General features: G+C 57.4%; 1 protein-coding gene across 2 annotated transcripts in view; it reads right to left on the bottom strand.

Moving 5' to 3' along the window:
* The window catches only part of WNT7B (Wnt family member 7B), a 55,851-nt gene that overhangs the window by 26,031 nt on the left and 15,567 nt on the right, over positions 1-14,253 (bottom strand). For both annotated transcript variants that reach the window (XM_073006608.1, XM_073006607.1), the window contains exon 2: positions 2,997-3,223. In XM_073006608.1, the coding sequence (XP_072862709.1) occupies positions 2,997-3,223 (227 nt within the window). The remainder of the gene's footprint in view (positions 1-2,996; positions 3,224-14,253) is intronic.

The following is a 14,253-nucleotide window of genomic DNA, read 5'->3' as shown; positions in this document are numbered from 1 at the left end:
AGGGGCTGTCCCACCCACACAGGCCAAGCCCCTTCTCAGGGCCAATCATTAATTGGCACTGCTTGAGTGGCTGTTCCCACGAGTGTCCCGGCAGCCTGCCAACCGATGGCCCAGCTCCCAGCCCATGCCAGGGCACCCAGCTGGCCTCGGACATGGCTAGCCTCCCTGGTCGGCCTCTCTTCCTGCTCATGACCCCCCACAGCTAAGCCCTGGAAGGGGAACGCGGCCTGGCGTGCTTGGGGAGGAGAGAGGAGCCAGATATGCCTGAAGCTCTGGTTTTCAGAAGGGATGTGGGGAACCAGGGTGAATATGGGAGGCAGCTACTCAGATTCCAGGCTAAGTTCACTTTATCCTGAGGCCATAGGGAGCTACTGCAGGTTTTGGAGGAAGGGCTTCTGTTTAACTCAACAACTAGGGCTGGTGTGGGCAGGAGGCAGTGACAGCTGCCAGAGGAGGGCCAGAAAAGCAGACCGTGCTGTGGCCATGGGGCAGAGCCCTGAGATGAAATGATACCAGCTTTCTGCTGAGACAAATGGCCTGGGGGAAGCTGGGCACAGGAGATTTAAGTAATAGGGTGCTGAGTGTGTCAGGCCAGAGGTTCGCATGGATCGCGGGGAACAGAAGCCATGGGCAGAAGTGAGCCTGCAGTTGACAGGGCAGAGCAGGGCAAGGGGGCCAAGGGGCACCTGGAAGAGCTGGCACTTCCCAGCTGGGACTGGGCGGAGAAGTCCAGGCTACAAGCTGGGGCCAAGAAGCCAGGGAAGAAGGGGGACAGTTGATACCAGGAAGGCCACGAGAGGTCCAGACCGAGAGCAGTGGGGGCCCCTGATCAAGGGTGTGAAATGAGGATGGTGGGTGTGGACAGCTCTGCCAAAAAGTTTGCTTCTGAAACGCTTGGGAAAGCAAGGGGGTGTCTTAGGTGAGTTCCCCAGCAGAAGAGACTGAGACGGGATGCAGCACTTCCAGGATCGAGGAACAGGACAGGACACACAGCCGCATGGCCACACAGCCTGATTCCCAGGCGAGCTCAGGGACCCCACAGAGATGCCCAGGGCGGCCCCATGTCCCTCACCCCATGTCTCATGGTCCCAAATAAAGTTCAAGCTCCCAGCCCTCTGTCGAGCAGCAGGACGATTTCCACGTCTGCCCCTCTCTTGGCGCGGAGAGGCAGCGAGGATTAGCAGGAGCGGCGAGGGACACCTGATCCACGCTCAGCTCCACCACAACTCCCCGGGGGTGCGCCCGGGAGGCAGGGGCACCCACAGCTGCCTCCGAGCGCGCCAGCTCAGCGCTGAGGGGCCAGGCAGGCAGATGGGCCCTAGCATGAGTGAGTACTCGTGCCGACACCCTCCCCACCGGGGTGGATGGGCAGCGCTGCCTGCCACAGCTGGCACCTGGAAGGAGGGAACTGCACTTGGGTGGTGGGGCCCCAGGGAGCGGGCGGTGCCACCCTCCTCGCTGTGCCAGGCGCCACCCACAGGCTGCTCACCACAAAGGGGCCCCCAGGGGCTTTTCCCCTGCGCCACCCCCAGCCCCACACCAGCGTTCCAAGCCCTGCAGAGCCTAGCTCTGGCCTGTGTCCCGGCAGCTGCGGCTCTGCTCAGCTCCAGGATCAGAAGGACACGTTATGCCCATGGGCTGGGCATCCCTGCAAGCCTGGCACTGTGCCCAAGTTATCCCCCCTCCTCTGCCTCTTGCCACAGCCTGGAGGGCAGGGCACATCACTAGCCCCACTCTCATGCACAGAATAGCAATTTATTGAGCACCTGGGAGAGCCACGGGGACCCACACAAGGGCCTACTGGCTTGGAGCTCACGTCACCCATGGGGAAGTTGAGGCCCTGAGCAGCCCCGAGTGACGTGCTCAAGGTCACACAGCTGGATTCAAACCCAGGTCAGGCTCCAAAGATCCCTTTTCCTTTTTTTTTCTGAGACAGAGTCTTGCTCTTTCACCCAGACTGGAGTGCAATGGTGCAATCTTGGCTCACTGCAACCTCCCTCCGCCTCCTGGGTTCAAGCAATTCTCCTGCCTCAGCCTCTCAAGTAGCTGAGATTACAGGCATATGCCACCATGTCTGGCTAATTTTTGTATTTTTAGTAGAGATGGGGTTTCACCACGTTGGCCAGGATGGTCTCGATCTCTTGACTTCAGGTAATCCACCCACTTCGGCTTCCCAAAGTGCTGGGATTACAGGCATGAGCCACCAGGTCCAGTCCAAAAGTCACTTTTTAAAGCCTCTCTCTGGGCCTCAGTCTCCTTATCTGTAAAATGGGTATGATGAAGCCTTATCCCCAAGGCTGTGAGGACAGGGAGGGGTTGTGGCCTCAGGGGCTGTGCACGGTCGGCAAGGATCTTGCCAGCCCACCTGGCAGGTTTCGGTGATCTCTTGGTGTCCATCAAACCAGAGGCCCACCCACTCCGCACATCCGCCCACCCGCCCTGCCCTCCGGCCATCGGACTCTCCGTGCTCCATGTGTCATGCTGGAGCACCATCCTGCACAGTTCACTCGGCTCCGTCTACCTGGAAGCCCCTCCACTCTCAGAATCCACAGCATTCACGAAGCACTTCCTGTGCCCCAGCTACCCCCTGCAGTAAGCATTACTATTCGCTACTCTCCAGATAACAGGAATGGAGGTGCTGCCAGAAGAGGCAACGTGCCTCCCTCTGCACAGCTGCTAGGCAGCATCACAGTGCGTTCCAACCACTGCACGGCACCGCCAGCACCGCCACGCTGCCAGCCTACGGGCCCACGGCCACGTCACGACAATGTCCTCCAGCCCTGAGCAAGGACCCTCATCTGCACACAGCCTGGCTCCCATCGAGGCTTCAGACGTGGCAGTGCCCCCTGGGGCCAGGCCAGGCACGCGGAAGGGCTCACAGGAAGGCAAAGAAATCGACCCCTGGGAACAGTGGCCTGGGCTGGCCTTCAGTGGGTGGCCTGGCCCACTGCCCCGGCCGCGATGGCTGGGCCCCTTGAGCCCAGAGGCGCCCTTACCTACTCGGAGCTCTTGCCCAAAGACAGTCTTCTCGCCGAGGGCAGAGCAGTTCCAGCGTCCAAAGCGGAACTGGTACTGGCACTCGTTGATGCCCATCTGCGCCCCCTCCCCGATCACAATGATGGCATCGGGCCGGCTCTGGCAGATGGCACGCTGCCGCGGGGCTAGGCCAGGAATCTTGTTGCAGATGATGTTGGCTCCCAGGGCCACCACTGATGACAGTGCTCTGCGGAGGGGAGGAGACAGAGGCTGTGAGACAGCGGCGGCCAGTGCCCCTCCTCACCCCCACCACCTTTCCCCCACTCAGCCTCTCAGTCGCAAGCCCTGCACTAGCTCCGCCCACTAGGGCACAAGCAGATCCCTGCCATCAGAGGGGCCGTTTCCCATCAACTCACACGCATGACCCCAGGTGACCACACGTGTCACCCCAACTCACACGCGCGACCCCAGCCACACACACCCAGGCCTCTGAGCCTCAGAATACAAGAATCACGTAACCGCAAGTCCTACAGCTCTCCAGGCCACTGAATCAGATACACAGCCCCTTCAGATTAGACAGGATCATGCTTGGGATGTGGCAGCCGCCAACTCAGGACTGTCTGCAGCTGTCTCCAAGCGGCAGACCCCAACTCCCCGACCAACGGGGCTTCCCCCTCATTTATAAATTCCCTGATGGCCCCTCCGTGGCACCTGAGCCAGGTGGGCTGCTGAGCAGACCAGCAGCCAAGCCCACCCAGTACTGACTCCAGCTCTGACCTGTGTGTACCTTTGAGAAGGCGCTCCCTGTCTGAGCCTCAGTTTCCACACCCATGAAACGGGGGTATAAACCACCCATCCCCAGGCTCAGACGACCACAGGGAGAAAGGTTGCATCGGGAATGGTGGCTGTGGCTGTTTTCTCTCCTGTCGGGGTGACTGGGTGCATGCAGAGGAAGAAATTAGGCCTGCAGCAAATTGAGCACTTACTGTGTGCTGGGCTCGGCAGGGGCCTTATTGCAAGACTGCAGCTTCGCAGTGGTCCCCCAGGGGTCCTTTGTCACTAATCTCCTAGCAACTCTTAGGACCTGAAGCCCTAGACAGGAACCCGCAGGCCCCGCTCACTCTACTTCAAGTGTTATAAGAGGGATTGTCGTTGTTTGTTTGTTTGTTTGTTTTGAGACAGAGTTTCAGAGTCTTACTCTGTTGCCCAGGCTGGAATGCAGTGGTATGATCTCAGCTCACTGCAACCTCCACATTCTGGGTTCAAGCCATCCTTTTGCCTTAGCCTCCCGAGTAGCTGTACTACAGGTGCCCACCACCACACCAGGCTAATTTTTGTATTTTTCGTAGAGACGGGATGTCATCGTGTTGGCCAGGCTGGCCTCGAACTCCTGACCTCAGGTGATCCACCTGCCTCAGGCTCCCAAAGTGCTGGGATTACAGGTGTGAGCCACCACACCTGGCCTTGTGTGTTTTTTTAATGAGGTGAAATTCCCATAATATAAAATATAAAATGAACCACTTTGAAGTGTACAGTTCTGCGGCATCTAATACATTCAGTGTTGTGCAACCTCCAGCACCATCAGGTTCTCACATATTTCTACCACCCCAAAAGGAAACCACACCCATCAGGCACTCCCCGTCCTCCCCTCCCTGACCCCGGCAACCACCAGTCTGCTTTCTGTTCCCATGGATCTGCCCATTCTGAATGTTTCCTATGGAGGGAATCATTCATCATGTGACCTTTGGTGTCTGACTTCTTTCACTTAGTGTCATGTTTTCAAGGGTCATCTGCGTGGTCACCGGTCAGTGCTTCATACCTTTAGGCTGATGACGTTCCATTGTATGGATAGACCACATTTTGTGTATCTATTCATGGCTGGTGGACATTTGGGCTGTTTCCATCTTTGGACTACTGTGAGTAATGCCGCCATGAACGTGCGGGTAAGGTTTGTGTTTGAGCCTCTGTTTTCAGTCTCTGGGGCATGGACCTAGGAGTTGCTGGGTCAGGTGGTCCCTTCGCTTTCTGAGGACTTGCCAGACCGCCTTCCACAGCGGCTGCCCCAGTCATCTGGCTTTAAGCACCCATGGAAGGGGCAGTGAGCTGGAAGGAGGGGGGTGGCTGGATTCAGGCAGACCTGCAGGCAACAGCGGGTTTCAGCACAGTGCTTGGCTTCAAAACAACAGATCGGGCCTGTTTAGTGAGGGGGAAAGATGTGGGAGGTGGGGGGACTGCCAGGGGCTCCCTGAAGCTGATGCCCATGGCCCTGGGCCCCTAGTGTGCTGGGGACCCTTCTACCTACTGCCCGCCCGCCCTTTTCTTGAGGGAAACAAGTCAGTGATTTTCCAGGGCGGCCGAGCACCCACAGCCAGCTGGAAAGTCCCCGTGTGGCCTGAGCCCATAGCACGTGCTGCAGCCGGGCCGCCAGGGCGACACTCAATCCCTGAGGCCCGCCTGGCCCGCCCACTAATCTGGCCAAGACCTTCCTGGGTCTCCCACGGGCACAATGGGCAGAAAAGCCCCAGGCTGGCATGGAGGAAGAGCATCTGGATGGGTGGGGCTGGGAGCGGGCTGGAATCCGGGGAATTCAGCCCAAAGTAATTGTAGATCCTCGGAAAACCGAGCTGGGGAAATGAGATGGATGGGAACCCTGCCGGGCACCCTGCTTGCCGGGGGGCAGAGCCCGCCTCAGTCCTGGCCTGAGGGACACTCTCCAGTCCCAAATTCTCCCCGCAGCCTCAGGGCTGAGAAACCCCCATTATCTACAGTAGATGCCCTTGCTGGGGGGACCCTGATAGGACTTAGTGTGGACCCTGGGGCAGCAATGGATCATTGTGATGGCCAAAGCCCTGGCCTCCCACCTCCAGGCAGCTGTCCACCACCGGCCCTGCCAGCACCCAGATCTGACCATGTCAATCCTCTGCTCAAAGCCCGTCCCTAGGTCCCCATTGCCCAGGGGACTATCCAAGCCCCTGTGCCTGGAACTAGAGGCCTCTTGGAGTGTGGCCTCGGGTGACCCCACCTCCCAGCAGTGTCTGCTGGTCCCTCCCCTGGGTGCTGTTCCTTCTCCGTTTTTCTGTCTGACATATTCCATTTCCCTTTCAGGGCCCAAGTGAAAGCCCCACGGTGCTCAAGCTCCTTGTTCCCTGGCACTGAGGGGGAGCACAGTGGGTGCTGGTTTTGCAGGTGTAGAGCCCATTCTCCAGTCTCACAGTCACCGTGTCCGTGCCCGGCTTCCCCACCAGATGGTGGGCCCCTCCAGGACAGTGTCAAGTCTGCTCAGTCAGGTCTCAGGGCTGCCAGGTGTAGCCATCTCGAGTGTTTGTGATATAGATAAATGAATACATGAACAAGTCAGTACTTAAGAACCACATCTGAAAGAACTCCTACAACTCAACAACAAAAAGACAAATAACCCAGTGTGACAGTGAGCAAAGCGCCTGTAGACATTTCTCCAAAGAAGATATACACATGGCCAACAAGCTGGAGAAGATGCTCAGCCTCGGTAATCACTGGGGAAGTGCAAACCAAAACCAAAATGAGATGCCACCTCACACCCACTAGGATGGCTATGATAAGAAAGAAGGAAAGAAGGAAAAGGAAGGAAGGAAGGAAGGAAGGAAGGAAGGAAGGAAGGAAGGAAGGAAGGAAGGAAGGAAGGAAGGAAGGAAGGAAGGAAAGAAAGAAGGAAAGAAAGAAAGAAAGAAAGAAAGAAAGGAAGGAAGGAAGGAAGGAAGGAAGGAAGGAAGGAAGGAAGGAAGGAAGGAAGGAAGGAAGGAAGGAAACAAGTGTTGCCAAGGATGTGGAGAAATTGAAACCCTCATACATTGGCAATAGGAGCATGCAATGGTGTCACCACTGTAGAGAATGGTTTGGCAGTTCCTCAATAAGTTCAACCTGGAGTTACCCAGCGATTCCACCCCTCAGTATATATTCAAATGAACTGAAGACAGGTGTTTAGACTAAAGCTTGTACACAAATTATCACAGTAGCACTACTCACAATAGCCAAACAGTGGAAACAAATTCAAATGCCTGTCAACAGCTGAGTGGATAAACCAAATGTGATCTATCTATACAGTGGAACATTATGTGGCCATAAAAACAAGCGAAGCACTGGGTTGTGCCACAGTGTGGAGGAACCTCAACAATACAATGCTACATAAAGGAAGCTAGACCCCAAAACCACATACTGTGTGGTTCCAGGGATATGAAATGTCCAGAATAGGCAAATCCATCGAGACAGAAAGTAGAAAGGTGATTGCCAGGGCTGGGTGGAGAAACGGGGAATGGGGAGTGGCTGCCTAAGGGGTATGGAATTTCCATCTGGGGTGATGGAAAGTTCTGGAACTGGGGGTAGTGATTGCACCACATTGTGAATGGACTAAATGCCACTGAATTGTTCACTTAAAAATGGTTAAAGTGGTAAATTTTATTTTATGTATTTTAACCACGATTTTAAAAACTCTATCTTTACACAGGACTTCTGCACCCCAGTGAAGATTAGGTCCCAATTGAAGGGGAAGTGAGAGGCCCACCCAGCCGACGTGCTGCTTGCTGTCTTGCACACTTACGCGGGGTGTGTGGGGCTGATGGAGCAGGGGGACTAAAGCCCCCAGTAGCCCCCTGTGTGCCCGTGCACAGGTAAAAGGGGAAGTAAAGGCATCGGGGAATAGAATACAGGCTCCTGTACTGTATTTTGTGCCAGGAGTATAAATAATTAGATGTGGTTGATAATTCAGAAATAATTTCAAAATTGTCTCCCTTACTAAGTGGGGGTGTCTGTGTTTCCACTAACAATACCAGGTGCTCCCATTCTGAGGGTCGACTCTGGGCCGTTGGGACCTCAGACCTCACCGGTGTATCACTTAATCCTCACCTTGCTAGGTGAGTGGTGCCATCCTCATTTTGCAGGCGTGCAGACTGGAGCTCAGAGAGGCTAGGGGACCTGCCTGGGGCTGCACAGCCAGGCTTTGAGCCCAGTCCCTGAGTCCAGAACTCAGGTAGAAGAAGGAGTGCCACGTAGTAAGTGTGGGACATACGCTGGAATGTGGCCTGGAGCTTTTCACTCTCAAAACAGCTTGAGTTCTTCCTTTGCTTAAAATCCTTCAGGCCGTACGGCAATTCACTCCAGTGCGCAGGCGGCTCCCATGCAACTGCCATCCCTGCCCTCCCGCTGCTGCCCCGGGCACTGTCCAGTCTGACCCCTGCCCTCCCGGAGCTGGCCTGGCCCTGCCACACCCCAGACCTGGCCCATGCCATTCCTTCCACCTGGAGGGGAGGGGTTGGGGAGAGGGGTGACTGGGACTGGCTTTCCTTAGAGAATCGTTGGCGTGGGAAGTGGGGGAAAAATATCTACCAACTAAATAGCCAGCGATTTAGAGGAGGCCAGAGAGCCACGCAGGTAGCGTGCTCTCCCCAGGGCCACTGGGGAGCGTGGAGGCACTGAGGAGCGTGAGGCACTGGGGAGTGTGGGATCACTGAGGGGCATGGGGCCACTGGGAAATGCAGGATCACTGGGGAGCGTGGGGGCACTGGGGAGTGTGGGGTCACTGAGGGGCATGGGGCCACTGGAAAGCGTGGGCTGGCCATGGGCACCCTCAGCAAACCCTGTGGAGCAGACCCAGCTTCGCTCCAAGTGTGAAAACTCTCAGGGGTGGCTCCCTCGTCCTCGGCTGCTCGCCTGGGTGCCCAGGGAAGATTGGCCAGGGAGGCTCTGAGTGGCTGTGAGTGCAGAGATGCTGGGAGCAGGGGCGTTCATATTTCAGTCGCTGACCTTTTCCATGGAAAAATTCTGCCCCCGGCTCATCCCCCTGCACTGAATGGGGCCTCGGGACACAGGCGAGATGCCAGGTGGGATGGGCAGGTTGCAAGTTGGGAAAGTCTCCTTACCCCAGCCTGGGCCAGTCCACTGCAGGGAGGGCGCTTATGGGAGAAGAGTTTAGCCCTGCAGACAAGAAGCCTCCTCCTCATTCCCTGGGGACTGTGGACAAGGCCCTGCAGTCTCAGGCCGGGGCCAGCAGAGGCTCAGGAGCTTCCTGAGATGCATCCCGGCGAAGGTTTTGAGCCAGCCCCGTGTACAAGGAGGGGCTGCCGCCAGGTAGCGGGACAACCTTGCTCTTTGGCACAGTCTCCCCAAGGGAGTGAGGCTGCCTCCAGGAGGAGGTGGCTGCAGTGGGGGTGAGGGGAAGGTAAGGACACTCCAGCCCCTTCATCCACTACCAGGTGACAGATGAGAGCAGAATTGGACAGAAGGCGAGTCCTTGGTGGCAGTGTTAGCCAGGTGCCAAGCCAGCCCCACAACCCTGGGGCGCCTGAGCCTGCAAATTCCTAGCTGCGAGACTCAGGCAAGTTTCTTAACTGTGCCTCAGTTTTCTCCTCTGTAAAATGGGAGTGATAACAGCCCATATCCATCTCAGAACTGCTGGGAGGGCCCATCCTGTGACGTCCACAGCACAGGCTGCTGGTCTGCAGTGACAGCCTTCATCATTAACCCTTGAAGCTTGAGACTGCAAAGTTCATTACTGACTCATTCATTGAACACACAATGCCTGACCCCCAGGATCCAGCCTCCCCCTGGAGATCAGGGACCAGCTTCGTCTATGGGGCCCCAAGCCCGAGACCAGCAACTGGGAAGCCACTGGGTATCCACATCAGCCACTGCACCCATCACCAGTGGGTCCATGCCCAGATCAGCCCTTCCCTGTGACCCAGCAATCTCTCGCCTGTACCCAGGACAAACCCGTGCTTGTGATCACCCAAGGATACGCACATGGGTCTATCGCACAAATGGGGAACAACCCAGGCGTCTGTCAACAGGAGGATGGATAAATTAAGTGTGGTGCATTCATGCCGCGTGACTACACGGCGAAGAAACTGCTGACCCGCATCAACATGGATGGGCCTCACAGACATCATGGTGCGTGAAAGAAGCCAGGAAAGAGGATGTGTGGATTCCACCACTTCTAAGAATCTCCGGCGAGGCGCCATGGCTCACGCCTGTAATCCCAGCACTTTGGGAGGCTGAGGTGGGTGGATCACGAAGGCAGGAGATCAAGACCATCCTGGCCAACATGGTGAAATCCCATCTCTACTAAAAATACAAAAATTAGCTGGGTGTGGTGGCGTGAGGCTGTCATCCCAGCTACTCAGGAAGCTGAGGCAGGAGAATCGCTTGAACCAGGGAGTTGGAGGTTGCAGTGAGCCAAGTTCGCACCACTGCACTCCAGCCTGGTGACACAGTAAGACTCCATCTCAAAAAAAATACCCAGAACAAACACACCTCATCTTGGAGAGAGAAATCAGAATAGTTACCCTTGGGTGGGTGGCACCAACTGGGAGTGAGCAGAGGGAGCCTGCCGGTATGCCAGAATGTTCTTTGTCCCCAGCTGGGTGGTGGTTGCATGAGTGCACGCGTATGTAAAAATGTGTCACGGTGTGCATTAGAGATTTCCGCATTTTACGTAAATTATATCTCAGCATAAAAGTAAAGTATTACAGTATGTGACTTTATTGAAATGGGGCAATAACAAAGCAGGAATGGAAACTCCAGGCTTCTTACAATAATTAAAATACAGAAAACAGGCCAGGCACGGTGGTTCACACCTGTAATCCCAGCACTTTGGGAGGCCGAGGCGAGTGGATCACCTAAGGTCAGGAGTTTGAGACTGGCTTGGCCAACATGGTGAAACCCTATCTCTACTAAAAATACAAGAATTAGCCGGGCATGGTGGCACACGCCTGTGATCCCAGCTACTTGGGAGGCTGAAGAAGGAGAATTGCTTGAACCAGGAGGCGGAAGTTGCAATGAGCCAAGATCACGCCACTGCACTCCAGCCTGCGTGAGGGAGCGAGACTCCGTCTCAAAAAAACAAACCAAAAAAAACCCAGAAAACACACTTCAAAATTCAAATGCCAACATTAAAAATCATGCCCGTGTGCTTTGTGTGTGCCTGGCCCGCCCTGGGGGTGCTAGCCTTTCCTGCACACGTGCTCCATGGGGCCGCTGGGCTGGGCCAGCCACCGACCTAAGGCAGAGCTGGGCTGAGCCAGAATGCCCTGCCAGGGCTCCTCTGCCTCAGCCTGTGCCCATCAACCAGCCTGTCCCCACCAGGCCCTCAGCCTCTGTGGACCCTGAATGCGGGCAACAGCCCACCGCAGCAGCTCCCAGGCAGTGAGAGGGTTAAGTGCAGGAGACCCCAGGGAGTTGTGGGGGCTCATAGCCCTTGGTGGAGTGCCCTCCTGCTCTGCCTATGCCCAGCCTGGCACTCAGGCAGTGGACAGAGCTGCCACATAGCGACCATCCTTCCTCCCAAAGGAGCAGGGCCAACAGCAGTGATGGGGAGGAACAGGGTTGTGGGACGTGGCCCCTCTGGCTAAGACCCTCATCTGGGTGGCACCACCTCTGCCAAGGCCCAGCCTGGGGGCTCCCTCCTCCAACATTCTCAGGAGCTTTGGGGTAACCTATCATCTCACTCTTGGGTACCCTGAGCCCAGGTGGCACGGGGTGGGCAGCATCTCACCTGTGCCCAGGATTAGAGCCACGCTATCCTCTCCCTGACACCCCTGCTGTGTTCAGGAGTAACCCCTGCTTCAACGCCTCCCCCAGCAGGTAGGCGTCTAACCTAAATCCCGCATGCTGTCAGGGTTTTCAGTGGTTGAGGCAAAGTGAACACCCACTGCGTGCCTGACTGGCCTCAGAGTCCCCTCAGGGCTGCTATTTCAAAGTTCGGGGGGCCAAGGGCTAGAATGGTGACAATAATCATGATTACTCTTCCCTCAGAACAGGAATTGGAGGTCCAGAAAGGTTCGGCAGCCTTCCTGGTAGCTCAGGAAGGCTGGGAGCGAGCAGGGCTGGAACCCATCCCTCCCGTCCCAGTGCCCTGTCATCAACCCTTCCCCTGGGACGTACCCCATCCCTGACCCTCAATACACCGGGGGCAGGATGGGCAGAGTGTGGTCACTTGTCCTCCTGGAGAGCCACCCTCCCATGTAAGTCTCTAGGGGCAGGAGGCTGCATCTGGGGCCAGGCCGTGTGGGACTGGGCCTTCCCTGAGGAGCTCTTGGAGAAGGAAGTCCCCCCAACATGCACCAAGCTGCCAGGAGTCTCTCAGACTCCAGACTGAGTCATGGGCCCTCCCCAAACAGGTCTGAGCCCCCGTAGCTGGGTCCAGGATGGCAGAACCCTGTCTTACTCCCCACGATATGCTGGGCCTGGTGCAAGGCCAGGCGTGGCAGAGCCTCAGCTGTCACCGCAGAATGAGTGAATGAATGGTGGGTGACGAGTGGCTGACAGACACATGCAGGAGACACTCTTCCCTGACAGCGGGCCCTGCCTGTGTAGGCAGGGGCTAGGGCTGCAGGCTGGGTGGGCAGCAAGGCTGCCGTGGGTCGCCCCCTTGTCACTCAGACTGTGTGACAGGTCAGTTGAAACCACCTTGTACCCCCACTTCACATAGGGTTGAGAAAATGCCCACGGTCCATGTCGGGGCCCAGCGTTTAAAACTGGGGGATGGGGTGGTGAGGAGTATGGGGGTGAAACCACCCAAAGTACCCCTCAAGAGGACACAGCTCCCCGCCAGCAACAGAACAAGCTGTGTCTTTCTGGTGATGAGGCTGGGAGAAACCGGCTACGCTATGACACAGATGTGGGCTCGTGTCCTGAGGAGGCCTGGGAGCCAGGCACCTCCACCTCAGTATCCCATTTCTCCTCCAAATTCCCAAAAACCGACCCCACAAACCACAGCCCAGCTCCGTTTTGCCAGTGGAGGTGGGGGGGCGCAAATGGCCCCACAGCAGCCTGGCTGGACCCCCGCTCTCCCACCTCGCTCTGGACCGGACACCAGCTCCCCACACGGCACCCAAGCAGTGCTAGTGCTGCCCATCCCATCCAGTTTCAGGGTGGAAGCAGCCCCCACCCCGCCGCTGAAAGCATCCCCGGGAAGGACGGGGCAGCGCTCCGTCGGGGAGACACGAGATCTGACTTCTTCCTGGAACCCAGCTGGAGCCTGCCCGGGACTCAGCATCCCAGACCCCCAGAGCCACAGGAGCCAGAAGCAGAACCCCAGAGCCACCTGCCCTCCCCCGCAGATAACATGCGCCTCTTTCAAACAGCTCATGGAGGTCAGAAAGGTTTTCCCCAGCATGCCCTGCTCTGCCCCCAGGGCACCCACCATCCTACCCCTGGCATGGGTCCACACCCCACCCTGACACCAGCAGGATTGTGGCCTTGGGGCCTGCCTGAGCCACCTCCCGGCCCCAGCCCAGGCTGCTCCTCCTTGGCCACTTTGGCCAGGTGGCCCCAGGCCTGCCCCATCAGTCCTCACTCTTGCCCACACTCCTTCCTAGCATGCTGGCCCCTGACCTGCTGAGCTCTCCACTGCAGAGACCCCTCCTTGGGAAGGCATTCCCACCCACCAGCCCCCTCTGGGAGCGCCCAGACTCTGTGCTTGACCTCTCAGGCTGTCCTAAAGCCACTGTGTCAGCAGCAGACTCCCCAGGGCAGGGGTCCCCAGCATTGCCCAGCACCTGGCCAGGCCCTAAGCTCAACATGGGCATGAGCCACCCCACCCCCCCAGCTGAGGGAGCATGGGCAGCCCCCTCCCCAGCTCTCTGGGTGTCAGGGACAGGCTAGCTGAGCCTGGGCCTGATCTCCGGCCTCCCTCCCAGCCCCTGGCCCTGGCTGCTGGGCTGCCCTGGGCTCCTGCAGCCCACGCTCCTGGCCCGGGGCGCTTTGTAATTCTTCCTTCTCAGGCATCTTCTGGCAAAAATATTTGAAGAATGCTCCAATGATCTGTGATCGGCCAGGGAGGTGGGCCTGGATCCACCCATCCAGGAAGTAACTCAGCACATACCCGGGAGGACAGCGCCTGGCCCCCGTGCCCACCCAGGGCCGAGTCCCCGCCAGCCTCTTCCTCAGGTGGGCAGAGGGTTGGCCCGGAACTTTCCATCCATATAGGGGCTCATCTATGGCTTTGGAGCCCAGCAGGGTTCCTTGGGACTGAGTATGGGGCAGGGGCTGGTGGTGGCCTCAGTGTTCCCACCTGTCAAATGGGGATAAGAATGTGAGCCAGGTCTGGGGTCATTCAGCAGATCCCATGAGCCACAGGCTGCAGACTGGTCAGACACCCCCACTCACCCAGAACAGAGCTCCACCTGCACCTGCCCCGTAATGCCTGGACCCCACAGCAGCTCCAGCGCTGCCCTCAGAGAAAGCTGGAGGGGATGCATTGCAGCCCAGAGCTGGGCGTGCCGGTGGGAAGGAGCCAGAGAGAATGAA

This window comes from Chlorocebus sabaeus, chromosome 19 (genome assembly GCF_047675955.1).
Source record: "Chlorocebus sabaeus isolate Y175 chromosome 19, mChlSab1.0.hap1, whole genome shotgun sequence".
Lineage (NCBI taxonomy): Eukaryota > Metazoa > Chordata > Mammalia > Primates > Cercopithecidae > Chlorocebus > Chlorocebus sabaeus.
Note: the sequence above shows the minus strand (reverse complement) of the source record. Positions and strands in the feature narration are given on the sequence as shown.